Genomic DNA, 25,982 nt, shown 5'->3' on the forward strand with positions numbered 1-25,982 from the left:
GAGGATTGTTAAATTTTAGGAAAGAAAAATTTTTTAAGTTTAAGACCACAGAATCTGGGATCTGCATTCAGATTTACGTGCTGTACAATTCTTGAAAATGCAAGTTCAATTATGCGATCTTATTCTCTGGTATTATCTCTTTGTATATTTTAAATTCCCCTTTGAAAATGTCTAGAAAATGTACTTGTACTCCAGAATGCACAGAGATAGGGAATGAAGGAAAGAAGTGGGAAAGGGAAGGCACAAGGAAATGGGTCAATGGCAAAGGGACTAAGAGTAATTAGGGTCCAGATGAGAAGAATATCTTGTAATGGAAAAGGACCTGGAAAGACTTGAGAAATTGATCAATGCTGTTGGTCAATCATGACTCTGAAAGAGCTGATCAACAATTAGAACTACACAAACACATAATGGGCTACCTCAGAAGGTAATGGTTACTTTATCAAGAGGTCTTCATACTAGAGTTCAGATGACCCCTTTTCTGGAATTTTTTAATTTTATTTTTAATTAATTTTTGATTGGCTCAGTGCTTAGCACATTGTCTGGCACATGGCAGGCACTTAATAAAGAACCAAAGGACCTATTCATAATGGGTATGGACTCGATGGTATCCAGGAGACTTTCCAGTCATCAAACTTTGTAACTTTATTCACAGGCAAAGCATTTGAACAAAGAATTGATGAGATCAGCGTTGCATATTAAGAATAGAAATCTAGCTCTATCTCTGAGATAAATTAGAAGGAAAAAGGCCTAGAGTGAGGCAATGGTCAGGAAAAGAGATGGCATATATAGGACACATCTCAAAGATAAAATCTACTAAGGACTAGGCAGCAAATATATAAAAACTCCTCCCCAATTTGGAATGATACATTAAGTCACTAAGCTGTGTATAACCTTTGATGCAACAATATTACTACTCTACCCCTCTTTAAAGCTATCCCCAGCATAAGTTCTACCACTTGGCTTGGCAGTACCTGCCAATAATACTCCTGTGGATTGGGATGGAAGAATTTAAACACCTGAATTTTCTCTCCCTGTTGTAACTCAGGTTTGTCTTCATTGGCCTTAACCTATGCCTCAGTTTCCTCATCTTTAGAGTGGAGATTGAGGGTAGAAAAGTTCTTTCAGAACTTTCCATTAAGCCAGTTCTTTCTTTGTACTTCGCTTCCTCTGAGGCCTACCCCAAAGCATCTGCCCCCATCATAGGGACCCCTCACCTGTGGGAGCTGACCCTCAGGGACACCATCTCGATAGAAGATAATTCGGGTAGGTTTAAATCGGGTGGACTTGTAGAACTGTATGAGAAGCTCCCGCACCATGTAAGACAGATCCTCAATGATTTCCTGTCTGGGTCGCTGCACTCGAACAGTTGCGCAGTAACGACTTGGGTGAGCGTCCATGCTGCCGACCACCTGAGAGAGGGCGACCAGGGGGAAGGAGAGAGCCCAGCTTACACCCCAGTCTTCTCTTTAACCCTGTGTCAAGACTTAAGGGCTCTTATGGACATGGTCTCAAATGACAGCAGATGGGCTGGCTTCTTCTCATCTGGAACAGGTCACTGACTGCTTACAATTTGGCTTCTGAACATGATCTGGGCTTTCCATGGTCATCAAAAAAGCTCCTGGTTTATCCAATTACCTTGTTGAGATGGAGTCTGATGTGACAAAAGGGAGCAAGTGGGATGGGGGCAGGGAGAGTGCTCTACATGAAAACCACTGCCCTGAAGAAATTATAGGAAGTACACAACATGTAGGGATACAGAAAGAGGTCCCTGCTAAAGGCACCTACCATGCTGGGCAGGAGGGAAGAGCTGGAGATGGAGAAAGCTGGGGAAAGTTAGAAGTGAAGCCTTGTTCCTTCCCTTCCTTGTACAAGAAACACCATGATCAGAGCAAAAGAACATCAGCTCAAAAAGTCTCTGAAAAACTTTCTTCTCCTCAATGAGCTAGTGTGTCATGGAGGAGTGGAGGGTTAGGACCAAGACTTAATGTTGGAAATAGACCAAAGTACTCCATGGCCCCAAGCAGGGAACTGAGAGTCTCTGATTTTTCAGAAACCTAGTCCTGAGCCAGGGAGTGGGGGAAGAGGGAGCTTATATAGGAGCATCACTTCCCTAATCCAGTGCTTTTCTAGGCAGGAGGGAGATGGGCAACCCAGGGAGGGAGATTGACTGCTACACCCACCTCTGCCAGGAATGACTTTCTCATCCCTCACTCCCTGCTGAGGGCAAATCAGGCCAGTGTTTGGAACAAATGCACCACCTGCTGGCAGCTTCCAAAGCAGGGGGAATTTATTCTCTCTAATCCTTAGCAGAATCTACATTTCCTACCTGGTTCCCTTTCCAGGGGTACAGGGAAGGATGCACCATGCACCATGGGAAAAGAGTTTGTATGAGCTATATGCATGATTTTGTATGCATGAAGGGATTACCCCCCTCCAATAATGACCTCCCCTAGAGGGAGTTGGGTGTCAGATGGTTAAAAATTGGCAAGGGGAGAGAAGACACTGAGAGCAGATACGGGCAGGGGGATCAAAGAGGTGGAGGACAACAGGTGATGTCTTAGTGATGTTGGGGGTGGGCAGCTGCTAGAGTGTGTTGTATACATGTGGTGGAGAGGAGGAAGGAGATTGCACATAGGAAAGCTAGGAGAAGGACGAGTCACTCACAGCTGTGATGGAGGGCTTTTTCCCATCCCCGGCTGGAGGATGTGTGACATCTGCTCCCAGGAATATGACAGGCTGCTGAAAGACAGCTGAGCTAAGGAGGAAAAATAGAGAAGTCAGGAACACAGTTCTTTCATTCCCATTCCCCAGCATGGCCACACTCCACGCTGAGTCCCTGTCTCCCATGCTCCCCTGCTCATACCGCTGATGAGGGACTAGGATGTTGTTGATTCCCCCAAGTTTGACGTTGATTTTGAGACAGAGGTTGGACAGAGTCTGGGGAGATGTCTTCACCACATTCTTCACTTGCACACACTGGGTGGCCATGCCTAGCAGCGTGTCCCCTACACGTTTTACCTCCGCTGAGAGAGAAAGAGACAGAAGGGAGGGGAGAAAAGAGGCTGTGAGCGTGAGTCCCCACCTAGGAAGGCGAGATGCCTACATTCCAGGTGCTGGCAAGACCGTTCTATGAGGCAGTGGGGTGAAAGTGAGACCACTGAAAAACACTGCTCCTCTCTGCAAAGTACCTCAATTTCCCTACCAGTAACATAGGCAGTCAACGAAGGAATAAACACTTAGTTCCTTAGAAGACAGCTTTCACATACACAGCTTCTACTACTTAGCCAAGTAACCTTAGACAACTGCTTCTCACCCCTTGGCTTAAGTGATAGAGTTAGTCTGGGTGGTCTCTCAAGTCCCTGCCAGTTCTTTTCTGTAAAATAGGGATATTTGTACTCCTACCTCAAAGGGCTAAGGAAGCATTTTATCAGCCTTTAGGGTCCGTACAAACAGAACTATAATTATATAAATACATAAAAGTATAATTAAGATTTCAATACGCAGAGACTAGGGGTGGGGTTATATCTGAGGAGGAGGGAATCCTTCTCCAATGTTTTAGGTAGGACAAGCCTGGGGATAGTTAGTGTGGACAGAGTGTGAAGGACCTAGAATGATATCTTAAGTAGTTCAGCCTTTACTTATGAGGGGCTAGAGAATGAATGAAAGTTTTCAAGCAAAGGAGTGACACCATGGTTTAGGGAGATCAGTATGGAGTGGGGGGAGGGAACAGGGTCATTTGGTGAGCAGAGAACCTGGAGATGGGAAGCTGATTAGAAAACCACCAAGTAATTAAGGTGTATGGCATTAAAGGCCTGGATTAGAATGGGGACAGAGGGAATAGAAAAGGAAAAGGAGGAATAGAAGGGAAATACTTACATGGAAAAATCAATAGGATTTGGCAAATGAGAAGGTGTATATGGTGACGCAGAGAGAGAACAGTAAAAGATTACTGAGGTTTCAAGAGAGTGCAACAGAAAATGGACAGGAAGAGTCAGGAGTGTTGGTGGGAGGAAGGATGAAATGTTTTAAATCTTGAATTTGTGGAGAGGCAGGTAGCTAGAAGTGGAGAAGAGAGGTGAAAAAGAGGAGAGGAGAGGAAGGGAGAGGAGGGGAGGGAAGGAAAAAGGAAGAGATGGGGGGAAGAAGGTAGGGAGGAGAGTAGAGAGGAGGGGAAGGAAAAAGGAGAGGGAAGGGGAGGGAAGAGGAGGAGGAGAGGAGAAAGAAGGGGAAGGGAGGGGAAAAGAGGAGGGGAGGGAAGAAAGGAGAAGAAGGAAGGGGAAAGGAGGAAAGGAGTGTGGAGGGGGGAAGGGAAGGAAGGGAAGGGAAGGGAATGAAAGGAGGGGAGGAGAGAGGAGAGGGGAGGAGAAGAGAGGGGAGGGGAGAGGAGAGGGGAGGAAAAAGGACAGGAGAGGTTAAAGTAAAATTTATGTATGTATATATATATATGTGTGTATATATACACATATGAAATACATATGCATATATGTGAACAATTTGAATAGAAGTGGCAATGAATACTATGGCAGTGAATGAGATTGCCAAGAGGGTATAGGAAAGGAAAGAAGAGCGAGACGACAAAACACTGGGAAATGCCTGTGTTTAGGTAGGGACTGAAATGAGTGAAGGAGTCAAAGGAGGAATGGTCAGAGAGGTAGGAAAAACAGGAGCACAATGTCAAAAGAAGAGAAGCCAAGAGAGAACAGTGAACACCAAAGCAGATGTTAATGAGGATGAGGCTTGAGAAGATGGCATTTGGTGATAAGGAAATTCACTGGTGACCTTGCAAAGAGGGAAGGCGTCACCAAGAGGCTTTTTAGCAGCTATGAGAAGAGAATGTAGACTTTGGAGTGAAGGTTTAGGAATAGGTGGGTGGGGAAGTGTTGGCTTCAAGTAGAGGGCTGAGCACAGCTGACTCTTAAGACAGATTTGCTAATAAAAGGGAGGAGAGAGCTAGGATGGTCAGTCAAGGGTAGTAGGATTGAGGGAAGGGTTTTTCTTTTAAACTTTGTTTTTCTTCCGATTGGGGAGACCTGAGCATGATCACAGGCACTGGGAAAGTGCCTGTGAGAGGTAGGAAATGACCTCTTCTTCCTCAAATTTCTCACCACACTCTTTTTTGAACTTGCCACATTGTGGCTGAAAACAAAGCTATTTGTTATACATATCTTATCCCACATTATTAGACTGTAAGTTCCTTGAGAACAAGGACTATGTGTTCTGACTCATCTTAGCATATTCAGAGATGAGCCCAGGGTCTTGGTCAGAATAGACATTTATTTTGTTGAATAACTGATGGAATCAGGGCCTGGAAAAGAGAGAGACTCAACAGCCCCGATAGAGAAAAGGATGGGAAAATGATACCAATTGTGAGGTGGAGGAAGGAAAAGAATGGAGATAGTCTATTAAGCAGACTGGCCATTTACTGATAACAGCTGACAGCAACATTACCAACTTTTTACACTCCTATGCTTTGTCTCATGGTAATGTGTCCTTTCCCAAGTAAGTGAAAAGTCAGGCCAGAGGTGCTCTTCATGAGGAATTTGGGCAGGCTGCTGCCTGTAACCCCAAAGTCAAGAACTAACCCAAAGGAGCAGATCCAGGCAACTCATCTCTCAACCCTGAGGCTCCACATGTGTCCTGGCTCCCTCCCCGTTCTCAAGTTTGCCAAAGCAGAAAACCAAGGGCTCTTTCCCCATGCCCTGACTTTCCTCAACCTCTCAGGGTGGGAGCTCTCTCCAAGGCCTGGATTCTGCCCTCACACCTCCCATCCACTGGGGCTGGTCTCTCAAACTCAAAACCCCTATCTTCATGTCCTCCCCCAGGAGGAGCCGCACCATACACAGGCGTCTTCCCAGGCAGGATAACAATGATGAGCTGCAGTCCCGAGTAGGTGTTCTTGAGATGCCGGAACATGGGCTCCACGCTGTCTGCACCCTGTGCGTATTTGCAGAAACAAGGCTGGCCCTGGATGGGCATCCCTGCATCCTTGGAAATCTTACGGAGCTGGTCTGTGAAGTTCCTGCAGGGCATTGGAAAGAGGGAGGGGGGATTGGGAGGGAAGCACTAAGAGCCTGCCAATCTAGAAGAACCACCAAGTGCATCCTCAGGGCTCAGAGCCCCTCGAATCTGAGGGAAGGTGAGCCCTGGCTTCCCTTTAGGAGGTGGCCATTGGGCTGAGTCGTCAAAGAATCATCTTCCCCCTCAAACTCCCTAACTAGAGCTTCATTCATGTGGTTTAAGGCTTCAAGAAGCAGTGTAACAGTGGAAAGAGCCCTGGATTTGGAAGAGGAAGACTGGTATTCAAACCCTGGTTCTGCCCCTTGCTATCCTATGTGACCTTGGACAATTCTTTATGTCTCTGGGCCTCTTCATATGTAAAAGGAGGGAAATGGAATAGAAACTTCTAAGATCCCTTTTAATTCTATCTAAATTCATGATCCAAATCCTATGATTACTGTACAAATCAAATACCTCTGGGAGGGTTCAGACATCTAAGGATCACACTGAGATGGCTAACAGGCCGGATGACACAATTGGGACCTGAAAGTATGGAAAGGCTGAATGGGCCAAAGCCAATAAGATGGAACCAAATAGTGATAAACATGAACCCCTGCCCTCGGGCTTGGGGTGGGGCCGGGGTGCTGGAGAATGGACTGTTAACAACATGCATTGGAACTTGAAAAGCAGTTCACTGGACACAGGTTTTCAGTAGGAGTTTGAGCTACTGCTGGCTCAACATGAGGCAAGAGTATAATATGGCTGCTAAAAAAATCTCAATGGAGCTTGGGCTGCTTTAACAGATATCTAACTGAGGCTCCAAAATAAGGAAGCAACAGTTGGGCTGCCTCTCCTGGGCAGCCCTCATTGTGTTGTATTTTGGAAACACTTTAAGGATGAGTGTGTCCATGAAGGCAAGGAGGACAGAGGATGCCAGAAACCATGTCATATGAGGGAATAGTTTGAAAGAACAAAGAATGTTGAGGCTATAGAACAGAAGACTTCTGGAAGACATGATAGTTGTCATCAACTATCTGTGACAGCTGTTAGGCAAAAAGATATTGATTGGAGTTGTTCTTCTGAGCCCGAGAGGGCAGAACTAGGAGCAACAGGGAGGGGGAGGAGAAGGAGGAAAGAGTCACAGGGAGGCTGACTTGGCTCGATCTAAGCAAGAACTTTTTCATAACAAAGGCCCCAGGGGATTGAGGCGGGGCATCTACGCAGCAGAGGCCCAAGCCCAAACTGGACTGGAATACAGAGGGTTCCATCAAGAGGCAGAATAATGCTTTCGGCGTGTCAGTCACTAGTACACACCAAGTTCTACCTCCTTTTCTTTCCCTAAATGAGCCTTGTAGACGATCTCTTGTCCTAGGCTAGAACTAATCTACTTCAGAATCTCTTCCTGCAAGGTCAGGTTACAAAATCAGGGAATTCCCATGGGGTGTGTGTGTGTGTGTGTGTCTGAGGGAAGCTGCCCCCAAGGATGTGTTTGGGATGAGAAAGGGATATTAAGCCTTCCCCTCCCCACCCTAACCTTGTTGGCTCTGTCTTTCCTGGGGGAGCCCTGGGAAATATCTAAAGACCCAACCCAGAAACCAAAGCCCGCTTCTAGACAAAGGGGGACAAGGCAGAATGCTATGGAAATTGGCCTTGGATGGCTTAGTGGGGCAGAGAGCCTAGCCCACCCTGAGTCCTTACTTCAGCACCTCTTCCCGACACTGCTTTTGGGGGGCAAAGCAGGCAATGGCCCAGACTTTGATCTCAATTCCATTGTAGAACTGCTTTCCTCGCATGTCCCATACACCTTGGTTGGGTGTGGCGATGGCTCGGTTCTGACAGCATGGGTAAAAGACAACCATTGATTACTTACTGCCTGTGGTATCCCAATCAAACCCCAGGATGGGAGAACAAGCCTTTCAGGATGCTGTTCCTCCTTTCTCCTCCCCACCCTATTAAGTAAGCCAGATCACTGAAGGAGCCTGTGCTTCCCATCCCCTGCCCCAAAACACAATCTTGGCCTGCTCCCTGGCCCAAGGTCTTCTCTGTTATTAAGCTGGAGCCCAATGGACTTTGCTTAGTTCACTGACTCTTGCCCTAGCTCACCCGTCCACCATACTGCAGGATTGGAGCTGGGAGCACTCGGCCGGTCACTTCTGTCATGTCATCTCTCACTTTGATCCCAAACTCCTGTATGTAGGGATCTAGATTGTAGCTGGCATTCTTCATCTGTTTGGAAAATAAGAGCAAGGAAAGTGAAGGGTGAGGATAACTGTGGTTTGGGGTATGTGTGAAGGAAATTAGGGAAGAAGTCTAATTAAAACCAGGCAGCAGAGCATCAAGGAAACCAAAGATTCTACCCTCTCTTCTGCACTTGAACTAAGGCGTTGTGGAGGATGTCTAGACATGGGGTTAGGAGCTCAGCATGGTTTTGCTGTAGGAAGGAACAGGTTAGGGTCAGCACAGGGGAGAAGACAAGGAGACCTTAGCCTGAAGAACTAAGGCAAATAGGAATGAGAGTCTCCCATATTCTATTTTGTCACACTTACACAGGTCCCTTGGAGGGTAAGCTCGAAAGCACTGGAGCAAGGATCCCAGGACCTAACCCTACCTTTACTAGCCCCCAAAAGGTTTTTTTTTTTTTCCAGGAGCAGCAGAATCCAGCTGTCCTCTCCAGAGAGGCTTCTTACCAGGCGGCTAATCTCCTCCTGCCTGTCCGGGGCTGACCTTGCAGTAGCTTTGATCATGGTTGAAGTCTGATTGTCTGTCAGCTTCTTGATACAGCGCTGTCCAGCCACAATGTTACAGACCTGGAGAACATGAGCATATGTATGTATGCGCGCACACACACACACGTAAGGCTTTGGTACTTTTCCCACCCCTGTACCCATATTTCCTCATCTTTTTCTAGGAGCTCCCAGAGAAGGATAAGATCCCAGGCCTCAGACCTGATTTCAAACCCCTAAGAAGGGACAGAAGACCAGCTTTATGTATGAGCAGCCTACTTTTGCATGCAGATATTCCTCACTTTAAGAAAACTGCAAATGTATGAAAATAAAAACTTACACAAGAGATTAATTAAGAGATGATATTTGTGTTACAAAAGAATTCTTCAATTTACAAAAGAGGTCACAAAAAGGTTCCTGTAAATATCCAGTTCCCTAAGCACATTACAGAAGTTGGGTTTACACTTAGCGTTGAGGCAGAACTATATTTAGCCAACAATACTTCTTTCCAGACATTAATGAAACGGGATGGATAAGCATAATCCCAAAACTGACCATCCTACCTCAGAGGCTTCAGAATGTACTCATCTCAAAAGGGTATAAACAGTTGCTCACCGTCCTTTTTGGTCTGCTTTTAACATTCTTAATGTTAAAATGATGACTTCAGATAGAGAACTAGACTAGACAGAGAATTCAGAAACCTAGGTTCAAGTCCCTGTCCTGACTGTGTGATTTTAGGTAAGCCAGTTCTCTTCTCAGACTCAGTTACCTTATCCACTGAATGGGAACGCTACTACTGTTTGCCCCACAAAGCTTGTACATGGATCAAAGAGACAATCTGTGTAAGCTCTGTAAGTATTAGGAATTCTAACTCTTGTGACAGTTCCCTATGGGCAGGGATTGGGACTGAGTTATTGTTTCTGGAAAGAACATGGCCCAGTGGGATGTGATTCATCCCTTTGCTGAACACATTCCGGCTCACTAGTTACTAGAACATTACTACCTAGTGAGCTCCATGGGTCTCTCTGTTGCCTCTAACATCAAGCACAAGGCTCTGCATACAGTAGGCACTTAACAAACACTTGCTGAGTTGAGCAAGGCTTTCTGATGATGTTCCCCCACCATAGGCCTCTTCCCTACCACACTGGGCTCAGGGGGCTAATAGCACTGCCGGGGCTCAAACACTGATGGAAGGATGAGGGGGGGATATGGGATATAACATGGCCCCAGAGCTTGTTGAGAGGAAGAGGGGGAGGAAGAGAGATGGAGACTCATCAACCAGAGATCAATCATTTGTTATAAAAGAATCCACAGGGGCAGCTAGGTGGCTCAGTGGATAGAGCTCTGGCTTTGGAGTCAGGAGGACCTGAGTTCAAATGCGACCTCAGACACATAACACCTACTAGCTGTGTGACCTTGAGCAAGTCACTTAACCCCATTGCCTAGCAAAATAAAAAAAAAAATTAAAAAAAAAAAGAATCCACAGAGTGATTAATCCACACCTAGCTAATCAGGAAGACGGGGAATATTTGAGATTCTCTATCCACTTAGCCACCCTGACGACAGGTAAATTCTGGAACTTTCAAGCATTCGAACTCTACTGCAGAGAGAACAATTCTGATGAGCTGGCCACATTGTTTGAATGCCAAATGTACGTTTGCCTAAAAGACTATTTTACAGAGAACTCACAAAAGGCAATTGCTCACAAGGAGGTCAGAAGAAGCCATACAAGGACACTCCCAAGGTCTTTCTGAAGAACTTGGGAATTGTGAGACAGGGGAGATGCTGGCACAGGACTACCCAGCATGGCATGCCCTCATCAAAGAAGGTGCTATGCTCCATGAGCAAAGCAGGATTGCTATAGCTCAAAAGAAAGGTGAAATGTGAAAATTTAGAGACATCTTCACTCCAAATGCTCATATGGACTATTTGTGCCCAACTTGTGATAGAGCCTTCTGAACTCTTATTGGTCTGATCAGTCACAGCGGACACACTGAACCTTGACCCCAGCATAGTGATGTCCTTTTGGTCCTCTTCGAGAACGAAGGACAACAACCAACCAGGCAACTAGCTCAAGCAGGGCAGAATCAAAAGAAAATTAACAAATTATACTTCTGTTTACACTCTTATGGTCCTGGTTAAATGTCTGAGGAAAGCAAAGCTTTGGGGGCTTGGATAATGACAAATTACGATTTTATAACTTTATGGCTGACAAAGTACCTTCATATCTATGATCTCATTTTATTCTCATGACCGCCCTGTAAGGGAGAGAACAGAAAAAAACCCCACAGCTCGAAGACCTACAAAGTGCTGTCCTTACAACAAGCCTGTGAAATCCATAATTCAAGTTCTGTTATCCTTAGTTTACAGGTGAGGAAAGTGAGGCCTACTGTTACTGGCCCAAGAACACCCAAGAAGTGAGTGTCAGTACTGGGCCTCGAATGGAAGCCTTTGGAGTCTAGTGTTTCCACAATTCAACACTGATCTAGAGGTGCTGATTATATTTAGCTTTCTGGTATGGAAATCCAAAAAGTTTCAGTTATAATGAACTGGCACAGTCAAAAAGAAGGCAGGGGCTTTCAAAGGATACTGTTTGGGAGTAACAATGTAAACAAAAACAGAATTAACTTGGTAATCTTTATTCCCTAGAACTGACATTAATGGTCTGTATTTCCTAAAATTCAACTTTGCAGAATTTCTAGGAGCCCATGTCACTGACTGTGCTCCCCAATTACTGCTATCTCAGTTTCACCAATTTTTCAATAAATGCACCCACTGAGCACTTTATTTCTATTCCCTTTCTTGGTTCCTTTCCTGTTATCTCTGGCATCTCACCTCCCTTCTGTGTTTCTCTGTCTCAAATGATGACTTGATTTCGACCTTGGAAGTGACCTTAGAGCCCATTTCCTCTCCTTCCTTTGGCAGTTTTGCTCATGGTGACTGTCATTTCTCTTTGGAGATCATTAAGGCAGGGAGGAGGGGTGCACTGAAGCAAAGCTCACCTTCTCTGCATTTGTCTCTGGGGATGTTGTGTAACTTAACATTTTAATGTTTAAGTACTGAGTATTAGGTGTAAAGGACAACTTGTTCTTTTGTAACTACATGATTTTTAGACATTTGCTATTTTAAAGCAGGATGTGATCATAGCTTGTGACCTAAACATTTTTCAAAAGGAATACATGTATCTTTCAGTAAAAGCCACTGGGAAAACGAATTCAGTTTATAGGTTAACACTTTGGGAGCACATCTCTTCTACAGAGTAAGGCACACCTGTATGACCAAAAGGTTTTAGGTCCTGTGGGGCTCCCAGCTACAGAAAGGAGGGAAGAATAAAACAGTGAGAAGGAGGCATGTAGGTCTCTGATACCTCAGTCCTGAAGAAACTGTCCAACAAGTCCTCTATTAAATACTAAATTACCCAGCCTGTTCCACTGATTTGGGGTGGGATGAAAAATATGGCAGCTTTGTGGTCTAGGGGCAGGTAGAGATGACTGAAGAACTAGGTTCCATTTACGCTAATCCACCTAATGTCTCTGGAGAAGCCACTCATACCCATCAGTTTCCCAATCTGCAAGATGGGAGACATGAGGAAAAGAAGGCAAGAGGGTGGGAAAGACATTGGGGATGGCTGGAAAGATATGGGACAGGGGTTCAGTGGAAAGGAGAAGCCTCACCTCCAAAGGCAGGTAGGTATGTTTTTGTTCCTGGCCGACCTGTAGGCATGGCAGGTGGGGGTACTTAAGTTGTAGGTTGTACTTCTGCTTGAAATACTGAGCCACAGTGCATTCTACTGTCTGTCCACTCTCCAACTGCAAGGGAAACCTATGGGGGAAGGAAGCATGTTAGCAAGTTATCCCCCCTGAACCACATCCCTACTCCGCCTACCGCTGGAAATACTGGGCTCTTCCCCTTTCTCTGACCATTGTTACCTTCTCAAATGTAAAGGAAAGAGCTAAAGTAGGTGGGGCTGAAGGTAACAGATGGAAGAGAGAAGAGCCAGGCAGACTTGGAGCCTTATGAGAAGACACACAAGCCAGGCATAACATTGAACTCCAAAGATATAGGGTAGGAATTCAGCATACCTAAGTGCCCCTAAAAGAGATAGGCTAATGAGGCTGGAATGAAGGCCAAATGTCTTGCCCTTTCTGTTCCAAGCCCTCACTACCCCCACCTCTCTCATACACAGGTGACCAGGAAAGTTTCAGAGTCCTTTGACCCAGCTTCAAGAGAAATGCCAGCAGTTACTGAAAGGTCTGGAGCCAGGAAGCAGAAAGATGTCTGTGATGAGAGAGGGGGCTGTTTCTGTCTGTGGGTGTATAGCAGGTGGGAAGGCCATGGGAATACAAGATCACACAACCACCCCAGGACAGGCAGATGGGCCAAATCCCAGGGCTCATATCTAGAAGAAGGGCTATCAGGTTTCTGGGCCCTCTACCACTTCCCTCATGCTCCCATCCTAGCAGCTGGGTAATCACTCGGCATCCGCTCCTGGATGTGAGCCAATAACCCTGCCCACTTACGTCTGGTGGCTGGCAGGCCGGCGGGTGACATTACACACTCGGTATTTCCTCTTCATCTGCCCACAATGGGTCACCTCCACCTTCAGGCCTGGGTGGAGGGGGAAGATAGAGAAATAGGAGAAATTTTAAGGGAGGAGTCCCTTAATGGGCTCAGCTACCGCCATCCCCTCAAATCTACCCAACGTCACAAAGGCCAATTTTTACACCTCAGCACATTGCTCTTCCTGTGGCAGGACCTCCTCTTCCCCCAACCTCACCCACAGTAATGCTCACCTTTGATCTCCTTGGTGAATCGAACTCTCTGGGAGTCAGTGAGTGGCTTGGGCTGTTCATCGATGTTCCTTATGTCAAGCACTTCACACATGAACTCAATTACTGGCTGCGCTTTGTAGAAAGCTGTGGCCGAAACTGCAGGGATAGGGCAAGGGATAACTCAGAGAAAGCTGGAGGTCTGACTCAGGGACATGTCTTTTCCAAGGGGGAGGGTTCCTATGTCTTAGAATCCCAGAATTTAAAGCTTAAATTCAGTACTCCTCATGTCCAGTGGTTCCCATATTGGAATCTAGAGTTATTTCAAGAGGTCTGAGAAGCCATGCACCATGGCACTTACCATTATCATTTTGATCTTTATTTAGCTCCAACAAAATATGCATCATAACTTAGTATAATAAATAGGCAAACATGCCTTCTATGGATAAATAAATATTATGTCTAGGACTTCTATGTACTATTACCTTTCAAATATGTGGATGCTGTTATGATGAAATGCAAACTCACTAAAAGCATTACTGAATTAAAGGTAACTTGTCATCTTGTATTTCCTTCCTCAGTGGATACAATAACTATAATGGGGGAAAGGCCTGTGCTGGAATTACAAAGGGTTCCCCCACACTTAAAAAGGTTTGGAACCATGGATTTACTTCAACTCCGTGATTTTAGAGACAAAGACTTCTGACTCCTCCAGAACAGAGTATAGAACAAGGCAGGAAGGTGGAGAAACATTGACACTGACTATAGTGTTAGGAAGGTGCCCCCTCCCCCACCTCTGTCACTCACCATCAATATTCAACATCATTTTCCACATGGCTGGCCGCACAGACTGGTGAAAGCCGAACCAGACTTCACGCCCACCCCCCAGAGGGTGGTAGTATCCCTCAGGGGGAGAGAAGAAGGAACGGCCAACAGGGGTGTACCTAGGAGGGATGGGTAGAGACCTGGTCCCTCCAACATAATACGATCAGCTCCCTCCCCACCCAATACGGAAAAACCCTGGGCCAAGAGATTGGATAGCCAGGTTCTAATCCAAACTCTGCTTCCTCCCTGGTTTGAGGCCAGGGGAGAGAGCATCTGTCCCTTGCTAGGTTTCCCTTTCCTTTTCCAAGAGGGATGGATTCAGAGAATACCAAGATAAAACATGGGGAAGGACTTAGAACCCTTTGGAAGGGAGAGACAGTAGAGATTTAATGTCTCATTTGCACTCATCCTCCTATGTCTGGGGAAAAAGAATAAAGCCCTGGCCTTGGAGTCAGGAGGACCTGAGTTCAAATCAGGCCTCAGACACTTGATACTTACTAGCTATGTGACCCTGGATAAGTCACTTAACCCCGATTGCCTCACCAAAAAAAAAAAAAAAGCCCTGGGAGTTAGGCAGAGGACTAATAATTCTTATTCAAGGCCCTTACTACTTGTTACCACAACATCCAAAGTACCCATCCCACCCAACCTGGGTATCTCCTTTCTCTATCCCACTATGATCTTCTCCACAAACTGAGCAGTGGTCATCTGCTTAGAGTCCCTGGGAGTCCCCCCCCCCCCCCCCCCCCCAGTACCTCATAGATGCCAGGTGCCTCATGGCCACATCCAGTGCCTGCACAGACTCCAGGGGAACAGGGATTTGGCCACTGACCAGGGCCTCGTGGAGCATACGCCAACTGACAATGGCCATCCATTTGATGGAAACCTTGAAGATCCGATCCTTCCCTTCGCCAGGGATTGTCACCTCGAAGTCCACCTTTAAGAGAAAATAGGATGAAGGAAGGTAACAGACCCACCCAGCACGTGTATCCCTGTCCCTACTCATACCTACTAGACTATAAAGTTCATGAGGACAGGGTTCACGTTTTACCTAAACTTTCTGTCTCCCCAGAGCCCAATACAGGATTATGCACACAGTAGAAACATGACAACTGTGTTTAAAGAACGAATGAATCAGTGCCCTCTCACTCCCAGATCCCCAATTCATCCTAAAAAACAACTCTTTTCAGCTAGCAGGTGTCTATATGAACAGGCCGTCCTAGTCAATCCTGCCTTTAGTCCAAGATCAGCCAATCTTTGGGACCTGAGGGGGGAACAGGAAGTTACCAAACGATCTCCAGAAGGCAGTTCTTTAGATCTTATCTTAGTCCCATTCATTGGGAAGCGAGAGCCCCCTTGTTTTGGGCAGTGTGCTTTAGGTCAAGTAAGAGGACAGAAGGCTTTGTGCTTAGATCTAAGTCCATGCTATGGGCTACATATCTTCCCTCCCCACCACTGTGCCCTGGAAACACATCAATCCCATACAATTTCTGGCCCCTTACCCTCTCATTGCCAATGGGCAAGGCAGTAACTGTGTAGATGTTCTTCTTCCCATCATAGACAGGTTTCCGGTCACCAAAAATCTGTGGCTTGAAGTGCTGAACCATATACTCCACCACCTCTCTGTAGGGGCAGAGAAGAGAGAAGCTCATAGAGTCCTTAGTTCCAAAAAGTCTTGAGAAACCACCTACCACTGTCCCTTAATCTCTAGGAGTCAAGGGGAAAATGCACCCCAGGGCCACAAATGCACTTAACAATAATATTTCATGATGACAGAATGCTTCACAATTTACAAAGCATTTCCTCCCCCACCCCTCCCTTAACAACCCTGAAACAATTACTATCCAGGAATTATTATTCCCATTTTATAGATGAGGAAACTGAGGCTCAAGGGGTCAAGTGACTTTCTCAGGATCACACAGCTAGACAGTGTCAGAGCTGGATTTCAAATCTTCTCCTTCCAAGAACTGTGGATGCTCTGTCCCTTTAGAGCACGTAGCCACTCCAACTTTTTCTCACACCCTCAATTCTGAGACGTTCCTTCAACTGGAAAAGTGTGTGGGTTATGAATATACCCATTAGTATAGAGGTGACCAGGGTTTGGGGATTCTACCCCACAACTCCTTCTAGAGGTCAGAATTTTATCTAGCTGAAAGAAGGAACAACCTTTGTAATTCCAAGAGGGTCATGATAAGATAGAGGAGGGTAAGACAACACTTACCCCCTCCATTCCTGGGGGCTGCTCCTCAGTACCTATGCTTTCTCATCTCATTCCTTAGAATTGGTCAGGGGCAAGGGAGGAGAGGTAAGGACAAAATACACAGTCTGCCCACAATGTGGTTGGGAGAAGGAAAAGAAGGAAGAAGGTGAAGGAGAAGGAATATGGACCTCAAGGTGTCACTTTGGTCAGGAAGAGGAGGGACAGGGAGTTCCAAGTCAGAGAGAGGAGGCAGAAGGGTTCCAAGTCAAAAAGGAGAACAGGGGGTTCCAAGCTAGGGAAGGAAATGACAGGAGGTTCTGAGCAAAAGAGAAAAGGGACAAAGATTTCCAGGTTGGACAGGAGAGGGACAAGGGGGTTCTGAGTCAGGGAGGGGAAAGACTGAGTTCTGAATTGGAGAAGGGAAGGACATGGGGTTCTAAGTCAGGGAGAAGAGGGGTGTGTGTGTGTGGGGGGGGGGTGTGTGGGTGTGTGTGGGTGTGTGTGGGTGTGTGTGTGAAGTTCCAAATCAGAAAAAGGAGATCTTGCAGGCTAAGGGTTGGGGCTTGAAGGGGCTGCAATACTTGCCTTACCTGTTGACTCTGCGGGGACACTTGTCCGGTTTGATGTCCACTTCATAGTGGTAGACGTCGATCTTGGGGATGTCTACCTCGAAATAGTTGGCCAAGAGCTTGATGGGCTTGCCTACAGTGCCTATCCCAGGCCGTCTCGGGGCCTGGAAGACCTGCTGCAGGGGGGGCAGGTAGGTGCCTGCAGCTACAGGGGAACAGAGCAAAGGAGCTCAGGCAGAGAAGCCAACATCATCTTGTCAACTCAATTCAGTTCAGTTTATCAAACATTAAGGGCCAGATCAGGGCAAAATCCCTTTGAGCGTGGAGGAGCAGGGTTTGTTAGGAAAGGTTTCATGAAAGTTTATACTCAAATTGGGCCTTGAAGAAAGGGGCTCTCCCCAAGCAACCAAGTATCCTAGGGGAAACCTGGTCCAGTTTGTACAGAGGAAGTGACTGGAGTTACTATGGCCTGGCCTCCTTTGACTATGCCTCCACCAGGTGCAGGAGGCCCAGTCTTCTCCAGACAGACCAGGTTTCCCTCAATCACCCATTTGAAGGGTTTTATATTTTTGACCATTGGGGAAAGGTCTTTCTACTATATAACATCCTAGTGCAAATTCAAATACTTTACCTCCTACTGTATCCACAGACCCAGCCTACCCCTTAACCTGACCTTGAGACTTCGGAGGACTAGCATTCTATACCAAAAGTGTCACCCAGGAAAGCTACCAGAAGAGACCCTGGGACACAGAGCTCCTGGGTCTTTCAAAGGAAGGGAGCACAGCGGAATCTGGGAGGTAGGAGGGAAGGATATTCTTTGTAAGATGCTTTAACCCACATACCCCTCCTCCACCCCACTCCCCAGCTAGATGTCTAATTTTCCCTACTTCAGTCAAGACCTAAAGTCTGCCTTCTGCCTCCCCTCCCCCTCAGCTCTCCATAGCAAAAGCTCCAAGTCTTCTCTTCTTTCCTTCCCTTCCTCTCCCTCCCTCCAGAATCGATTCCTGCAGACAGACAGAAGGGGCCCTAGGGGCGGGGCCAGCTTTGGCCTCTCCGATCCCCCTGGGTTTCCAAGGCTGCCTGTTTGGTCTGCCTTTCTTTCTCCCTTCCACAGAACATCGCCCCCCCCCCACCACCACCTCATTCTCCAGCTGGGGGGAAGGGGGTCACTGTCAGGCTCTGAGCCTGCTTTGTCTTCCTTCTGTTATTGTTTAATCTCACTGTGGTCCCAGGGTCTGGGGGAGGGTGGGGTAATAAAACCAGCCCAGATCAGACACAGGGAGACAGACAAGACACCTCCCCCCAGGCTCAGCTTTCACTGTCTGGACAGCAGGGCCCCTCCCCCCAGCCCTAACACCAAAAACTACTGTCCTATCTCTTGGGGGGGGGTAGGTCAGGGAGAGTTCAGAGTAAAGGAGGGATAATGGGGGCACTAAGCTCCCATATTCTCACTGTCACCTCCAAGTCTCAGAGACCAAAGGAGAGATAACCTCCTTTCTTCTCCAACATCCATGTGCTTGCAAAGCCCTCTCCCATCAGTTCCTTAACTCAATACCATTCTGGAAACTGGGAAGGCCCCCAATGCTAGGCCCCTACGTTCCCATCTCCTTAATCCCCAAGGCTTCTTTAGGGTACTCAGAGTCCAGCTTCCAGGCTAGCTTCCAAGTGACTAAAGTGCCACCTCCCTACCTCCCCAGCCCAGGGAGAAGTTTGCTGCCTCTCCCTCCTGTCTTGTTGCCCCTACCCCAAGCTTTTCCTGTCAAGCATAGGCCAGGCCAGACACACACCCAGCTGCAGAAGTTGACAGGCACACAGGAGCAAACGTGGTGCCTGACACACAGTAGACAATCAATAAATGTTTGTTGACTATATGAATGAACAATGACAAAGAGCCATATAAACCCAGGTCCAGATAGAGCTCTGTAGATTCAGACATAGAATTCACAGGCTGTTGGAGCTGGAAGGGGCCTCAGAGAACATCTAGCCCAACCCCTTTTATTTGATGGATGAAGAAACCCCAACTCAGAAAGCAGAAGGGCCCAAGGTTACACAACTGCAACGCTGGTACTCAAACCCTGCTCTTCTGACCTGCTTTCCCCAGTATACCAGGCTAGATAGATGCAAATGTAAAAACACACACACACACACACACACACACACACACACCCCAACAGCAGCAGCACATAGACACTACAGACAAAAATGCACGGGAAAGGCCCTGCTCCTTCTACAGCCACCTAGAGGTTTCATAATCTGCTGGTTTTTCCAGTAGCCTAAGCGGGAGAGTGCCCCCTTCCTCTTCAGCCCACCCTCTAAGGAGAGGATAGCAGGGCCCTTCCCCCCAGCCCTGACACCAGAAACTACTGCCCTATCCCTTCCAGGGGGGTGGCGTAGGTCAGGGAAAGTTCAGAGTAAAAGAGGGATAATGGGGCACTCCAGCTCCTATATCTTCACTGTCCCCTGCTAGTTTCAGAGACCAAAAGAGAGACCCTCCTTTCTCTCCCAACATCCAGTGCACAGAACACACCTGCTTGCAAAGTCCTCTCGCATCAGAGGGACCTCCTCCCTACCACTCACAGCAGGTTCTAGAACAGGTGTTCATAACCTGGGGCCCGTGAATTTGTTTCCTAATATTTTGATAACTGTATCTCAATAGAATTGATTTCCCTTATTATGCTACATGTTTTATTTTCTGCATAAAAAAATATTTTTCTGAGAAAGAACACATAGGCCTTACTTGACTTCAGGGGGTAGGTAGGGGGTGGGGTCCATGGCCCCCCCATAAGATGAAGAATCCCAGCCCTGGAACATGCTGCTGTAAGGACTGTGGATGGTGGGCCTCAGAATACAGGCACAAAGATTTCTTCCTCCCTTACAGAGTGACCTCTGGGTTAGGGAGGGACTGTCCAGGTTGAGAAACCTCAAGGCACATAATCCCTGGGGAAGAATTCAGCTCCCAGGGGTGGCTACCAACCTGGTTCAATCTTCATCTAAGGCAAGACAACTATAAGCTTTCCCCCTCCAAACAACAACAACAACAACAACTACAACAAATGCAGTTCAAGGTCCTAGAATTCATCTGAGTATCTGGGAGGAGGGGAATCACAGCAGCCCGGGAGACAGAGAAGGGGCCAACAGGCTGACTCCAAGGGGTGCCCTCCACCCCCACCTTCTCCTCTCTCCCTGGGGCCGACAGACGGGACTTTGTGATGCAGATGAGGGACTGGAACCCTGGGTCTCCAGGCTGGGGGGAGGGGGAACAGCCAGTCACACAAAGGGGGTGGTGGTGCAGCAGACAGGAGCATGGGAGATATAACCCCCAAACACCTGTTTTCTACTCTCTTGTGGTGCTCCTCCTGCCCACATGCTCCTAGGTGGGCAGAAGCCAGGCTCAGGGGTCCTGGGGTTGCTTCCCGGATCTCTAAAAGACCCAGAATTTCACTCTCCCACCCCCAGTCCTGCCTTCTGATATGAGCAATATATCTGAGTGGAGATAGGGGGCTGGAATTAGTGCTTAGAGATTTTGAGAAGAAAATCAAAGGTTGGTTACATATACTAGAGTCATGTGTTAGATGTGGGTTTCTTGGGAATGACAGTTTGAATAAGATTATGCTGAAGCATGAGGAAGAATCACCTTGCACAAATTGATCTATCAACTAACAATCATAAATCAAGTGCCTACTATAAGACCCTCCCCTATCTGACACACACCCATAAACACAGACGTGTGCATACATGTATAAAGACAGACATGCATGGACACGTGCACAAACACGCCTGGGCACTGACATAGGCCCAAAGAGAAACAGCCATGCAGAGGCCCAAGAACCTGAAAGCATGGATCCTCTCCCTCCCAGAAGGTAAAGAAGCCTTGGAGTAAAGAGACAAAGCAAATTTCTGCCCCCAAGGGCTCTTCAGTTACCCATCCTTTTCCCCCAAACAAGAACTTGGGGCTAAATGAGTGAGGATCAAGAAAAGCAGCTCTAGCTCTCCCCAATCTGGGGCATCTAGACTAAGTGGCTCCCTCATAAGTTGGGGTTCTTCAAACAGAACCTAGTTGACCACTTGTCTGGGATGCTTTTCCAAGTAACAACTGGGGGAAAAAAAAAGTCAGAAGCCCTACTCAGCTTGGATGTCAATTAATTTCAATACTACCCTGAGGAAGGATGATTGAGACACCTATTCATAGGTCCAGCTACCTCCAAAGGGCACCCCACCCCCCTTCGTCAACCAGCTGAAAAAGGAAATACTTTACCAGCTAAGAAAGAGGTCTGGGTCACTGGCCCCTTTGCTCCAGGTCCCCTCTTCAATTCCATAAGGCAAACATGAAGCACCTACAGTGTACATCATTTAGCCTATTGCAAATCACGCCACCAGGACCAACTAAGAGCCATGGTTCACTGGAGTAAAGGTAGTGGGGGCAGGGGTAGAGTCCCAGGATTTGAAATAAGAGAGCTAAAGTAAATATTGGCCTTTGCCACTTGATAGTTCTAGCTATGTGACCCCAAGCAAGTCACTTAACTCCTTTGAGCCTCAACTTCTTTATCTGTAAAAATGTGTACAAATACTGCCCCAAAATGGCTTCTTAAATGGAAGCTGTCAGTGTTACAACATTGCTTAAAACTCATTAATATAGGCAGCATTGTAGTAATGCTGGAATTAGGAGAGACCCTATGTTCAAATCCTGCCTCAGGTACTTCATAGCCCTGTGATCACGCGCAAGTCACTTCAACCTCTATGAACCCCAGTTTCCTTATCTGCAAAACAGAGTAATGATACTTTAACATGGAGCTCACAGGTTATCACAAGTCTCAGATGAGATCATTTGTGTAGTGTACTTTAAAGTATTAACATAAATGTCAACTATTATTATTATGACAGGCCTAAAAGTGCCACATAAATGTCACCTATTATTATATGGGGAACATGAGGCTAGAAGGGAAAAAATCCCCATCAATTCTCCGGTAACACCCTCCAGCCCAGCCTGTCAGGTATCTGCTTAAAGCTCCCTTGCAAAGAGGCACCCAAGGAGCCAGGGCAGCAGGTGTCATCATTCTTAGCCTCCTAACAGGGTAGCTGCTGGAGAAACTGTAGGAGGTTATGGTAAGAAATGATTTGTCCTGATCCACAAGTATTTTGGGGATATAAAGATGGAGTTACTATTTACTAGTCCTATGTGTGATCCTGGGGAGGTCACTTAATCTCTCTCAACCTCAATTTCCTCATCTAAAAATGATAATACTAGCACCTACTTCAACAAGTAGGGTGGTTGTGAGGACTAAATGAAATATTATATGTAAGGTGCTTTGTGAACCCTGAAGCATTACCTAAATGTTCACTGTACAAGAAAGAGCGCTAGACTTGGAGTTAGGAGAGAATTAGGGCTTTAACCCCACCTCTCAAGTTGTGTCACCAGGATAAGCTACTTCATCTCTCCAGCCTTCAATTTTCAAAGCCTTACATAGATGTGACTGACTACTGCAACTATGAACTAGAACTGGCACTCTCTTAAGTCTAGTCCTGCCTGCACCTGGCCCACCAATTCCTGCTCCATTGTCTAAGTTAGAAATCTCAGTCCTTAATTAATGCCTCTCCAGTCCCTTGGATGGGTGGAAGAATGCCTATAGCATCAGTTCCCTGAAGGCCACCTAGTTTGGGGAACAGAAAGAAACAGGACAGTCTCCAAACCTTACTGAGTATCTAGACTCCAGCATTTTCAGCCTCTGGATTGATTTGCCTCAGTTTCCCTCCATTTCTTTTTAATCATAAAAAATGGGCGGGTGAAGTTGATCCCCACCACCCCAACAAAAACTGACCCACAATGGGGTTAACTTAGTAGCAACACTCCACATCTCTGGCCCACAGCCCCATCCTCCCCCAGTCCCCCAAAGTGTGTATAGTGGGAGGCAGCAGGGGCCTGGATTGTTTTGTGTCCAGGCCCCTGACAGCTGCTCCGGGTGGGGGAGGGGAGAACGCCGGCTGGCTCACTCCATAGACCCTTAGAGAAGGCAGGGCTGGCAAAGAGATTTTTGTTTTTTAATGTTCTGAAATCTTGACATCCAAAGACGTTCCAAACGAACTAGCCTTTGTGCATGGATTTAAATTCCTGATTCTCCCCCACATACCGAAAGGGGGGGAAGAACCCAAAAACCTCACACACCTCCTCAATGGGAGGAGAAGGGGGCGGACCTGGGCATTCTCCAAACCTTCCAACAAACCAAACCTAGCAGAGAAAATCAGTCCTGATGTTAGAGGCAAACCCGGGGCCAGACAGACTCTCTCTCCTCAGTTCCCAACCTCATACTCCACTTCCCCATCAATATTCCAGTGCTAGGCTCCTTCTATCTCAGGGGCCCCTCCCCAAACCAGTGTCAGCATCTATTAGTGCTCGCCCCCACCCAATCAATGTCAGTTTCCAGACCGCTGAACCCTCACATCTGTCTCCACGAATTGAAATCAACATCAGCTTCTAGGCCTTGAAACCCTCACATTTCTGCCCCTCCGATTCCTCCTATGCAGTAGAGAAAGGAGCTATGCTCGCCACCCCAAACGTAAGGCGTCCCCAGGATCCGGGAAGGAGGAAACTCCCCCAAATCCCACAGCCTATGGAATTTCGGAGACAGGGTCTCCTCCCCCTGCCTCCCCCGCCCCCACCCTACCCGGACCCCAAATCGACTCAACGCAACCTAGCTCTGCGCATGCTCAGGGCCTGGGAGCCCCCCCCCCACCACCACTTCTCCCCACCGCCCCCGGACCTCAGACCCCTTCCCTAAATTCTACTTTTTTGAACTGTGGAACACAAGAGCTGCCTTCTCTCACAGGATCCAGAGCCTGATCCCCTAGTCTGCTCTCCATCCAAACCCCCAGCCTCAATCGCGGCCTCCCTTCCCTTCCCCCACCTCAGCCCAAACACCAGGAGCATCCCCCTCCCCGAAAGCTCATCCCTCTGCTCAGACTGAGCCCCTAGCTCCCTGTCCCCCCGCCCCAGCACTACGAACGCATTCTCCTGAGCCTGAGTGATGCCCCCCATCCCACCTCGGTGCCCCCTATTTCCCCGGGCCTGGGAACCCCAGCAATCCTCAGGTACCACCAAAACCCACACTCGTAGCCCTCCCCATGCTGTGCACACAGGGTTTGCCCTGCAGCCAGGAGATACCCTCATCTCCGGAACCTCGGGCCTCGATCCTTCTCCCCCCTCCACGAACACATAAGTCTCAGAATCTCAAGAAGCCCCTTCCCCATCCACTCAAGGCTCTCCCTTCCCCCGCAGGTGCACGGAAGCCTCCCCCGCCACCCCCAGACACACAAGACCCCCTCCTCAGATTGCACACGTACTGCCCCCCCCCATGCACACAACCCCCCACGCAGGTGCACAGGCCTTTTTCCCCTGCCCTCCCCAGCCATGCACACATCCATGCCCACAAGTCCCCCTCCCCTTCTCTAGTGACACACCCCCCCACCCACATACAGCACCCCCCCCCAAAGGCACCCAGGCCTCCCCTCAAACAGGCCATTACCTGCTCCCGAGGGTCCCGCTTCCATCCCATATACCCGTGTGCAGGTCAGGCGGCTGGGAGAGAATCTGGTGCACGGCGTGGGGGGGGCCCGGGCCTCCGTCGCTCCCGTGGTTCCCGCTCCCGGGCCGGGCTCCGCTCCCCCCCCCCCACCCCGGCTGCTCCCGCCCGCCGCCGCCGCCGCCGCTGCTGCAAGCAAGCAAGCAGCCGGCCAGCCCTAAGTGCGCAAGCGCGCCCGCCCCGGGGCCGAGAGGGTGGACGGGAACAAGTCAAGCCCGTCTCCCCTACAGCAACAAAGGCCAGCGGAGCAGGGAGGGAGCTAAGGCTTTCCGAGTGGCCGCGCCCCCTACCGCCCAGTTGGTGGCTCTGCACGCCGAGCCCACTGCCAGGCTCCGGGCTCTGGGCTCTGGGCTCTGGGCTTCAGGCTCCGCAGCTGAGCAGGTGGGATTGCATCTGCACCCCAGGGTTCTCCCACCGAGGGAGGGGCCCTGCTAGACTAGCATGGGGGAGGGGGAGTCTGGAAGCGGAGAGCGTAACACTGGCCCGGGGCCAGGATTCTCCCCGGCTCTGTAGCCCAGAATCTTTTGTCTGACAGAGGCAGCCTGGGGCAACTGCACCTCCAGCTCTCCCACCCACCCAGGGGATACAAGAGACATACATAGTTGCGCTATAGTTGATCTTAAGGGGAACTTTAGGCAAGTCAATGAGGCAAGTCAACTAGTCTCTGAGCCTCAATTCCTTGATATGCAAAATGGAGATAATATTGGTTGTTTTGTAGTGAGAAAAGCACTTTTTAACCTTAAAACATAAAAGTAATGTATATTATCATTATTATGATGATTAATTGTTATTATTACAATACCAAACAATGCAATGGAGTGAATGAGCACGGAACTATGGAGGAAGGACAGCTGGGTACTACTAAATCAATTTAATTTCAGGTCTTTATTGAGCACCTACTATATTCATAGCTCTAAGGATACAAAAGCAAAAAGAAGTAATTCTTGCCCTCAAGAAGCTTACTGTTATTGTGTTATTACTGTTATATACACACACTTGTGAATACAAAATATATTAAAATAAATTCAAAGTAATTTAGGTAGTGAAACTAACCACTGGAAAAATTAGACAAGATCTCTTGTAGCAGGTGGTACTTGACTGAGCCTTGGAAGGAGCTAGGGATTCCAAGAGGCAGAGGGGGAGAAGAACATTCCAGGCATGGGGGGGGATATCCTCTGCAGAGGCAGGGGCATGAGAAATGGAAATGTCCTTTATGAAGAACATCTAGTGGGCCACTCTGGCTGGAATGTAGAATGCCTGAGGAGTAATATGAAGGCAGTCTAGAAAGGTAGACTGCAGCCAGATGGCTGTAAGTATCAAAT

At 47.8% G+C, this 25,982-nt stretch overlaps 1 protein-coding gene across 3 annotated transcripts in view; it reads right to left on the minus strand.

Moving 5' to 3' along the window:
• The window catches only part of LOC114044837 (protein argonaute-1), a 29,548-nt gene extending 4,825 nt beyond the window's left edge, over window positions 1-24,723 (minus strand). The window contains exons 1-15 of one of the 3 annotated variants that reach the window (XM_027864548.1): window positions 24,604-24,723; window positions 17,108-17,291; window positions 15,820-15,940; window positions 15,073-15,254; window positions 14,300-14,436; window positions 13,517-13,651; window positions 13,244-13,331; window positions 12,398-12,545; window positions 8,688-8,807; window positions 8,104-8,226; window positions 7,699-7,832; window positions 5,838-6,022; window positions 2,867-3,026; window positions 2,668-2,758; window positions 1,218-1,412 (exon numbers count right to left, since the gene is read on the minus strand). In XM_027864548.1, the coding sequence (XP_027720349.1) occupies window positions 1,218-1,412; window positions 2,668-2,758; window positions 2,867-3,026; window positions 5,838-6,022; window positions 7,699-7,832; window positions 8,104-8,226; window positions 8,688-8,807; window positions 12,398-12,545; window positions 13,244-13,331; window positions 13,517-13,651; window positions 14,300-14,436; window positions 15,073-15,254; window positions 15,820-15,940; window positions 17,108-17,291; window positions 24,604-24,628 (2,028 nt within the window). In that variant the 5' untranslated portion in view covers window positions 24,629-24,723. Of the gene's footprint in view, window positions 1-1,217; window positions 1,413-2,667; window positions 2,759-2,866; window positions 3,027-5,837; window positions 6,023-7,698; window positions 7,833-8,103; window positions 8,227-8,687; window positions 8,808-12,397; window positions 12,546-13,243; window positions 13,332-13,516; window positions 13,652-14,299; window positions 14,437-15,072; window positions 15,255-15,819; window positions 15,941-17,102; window positions 17,292-24,603 lie in introns of those variants that run through there. The other 2 variants (XM_027864549.1, XM_027864550.1) reach the window with 2 other exon arrangements.
• Window positions 24,724-25,982: the final 1,259 nt, after the last annotated feature.

The sequence above is a fragment of the Vombatus ursinus genome, unplaced genomic scaffold (genome assembly GCF_900497805.2).
Source record: "Vombatus ursinus unplaced genomic scaffold, bare-nosed wombat genome assembly UNPS02014775.1, whole genome shotgun sequence".
Classification (NCBI taxonomy): Eukaryota; Metazoa; Chordata; class Mammalia; order Diprotodontia; family Vombatidae; genus Vombatus; species Vombatus ursinus.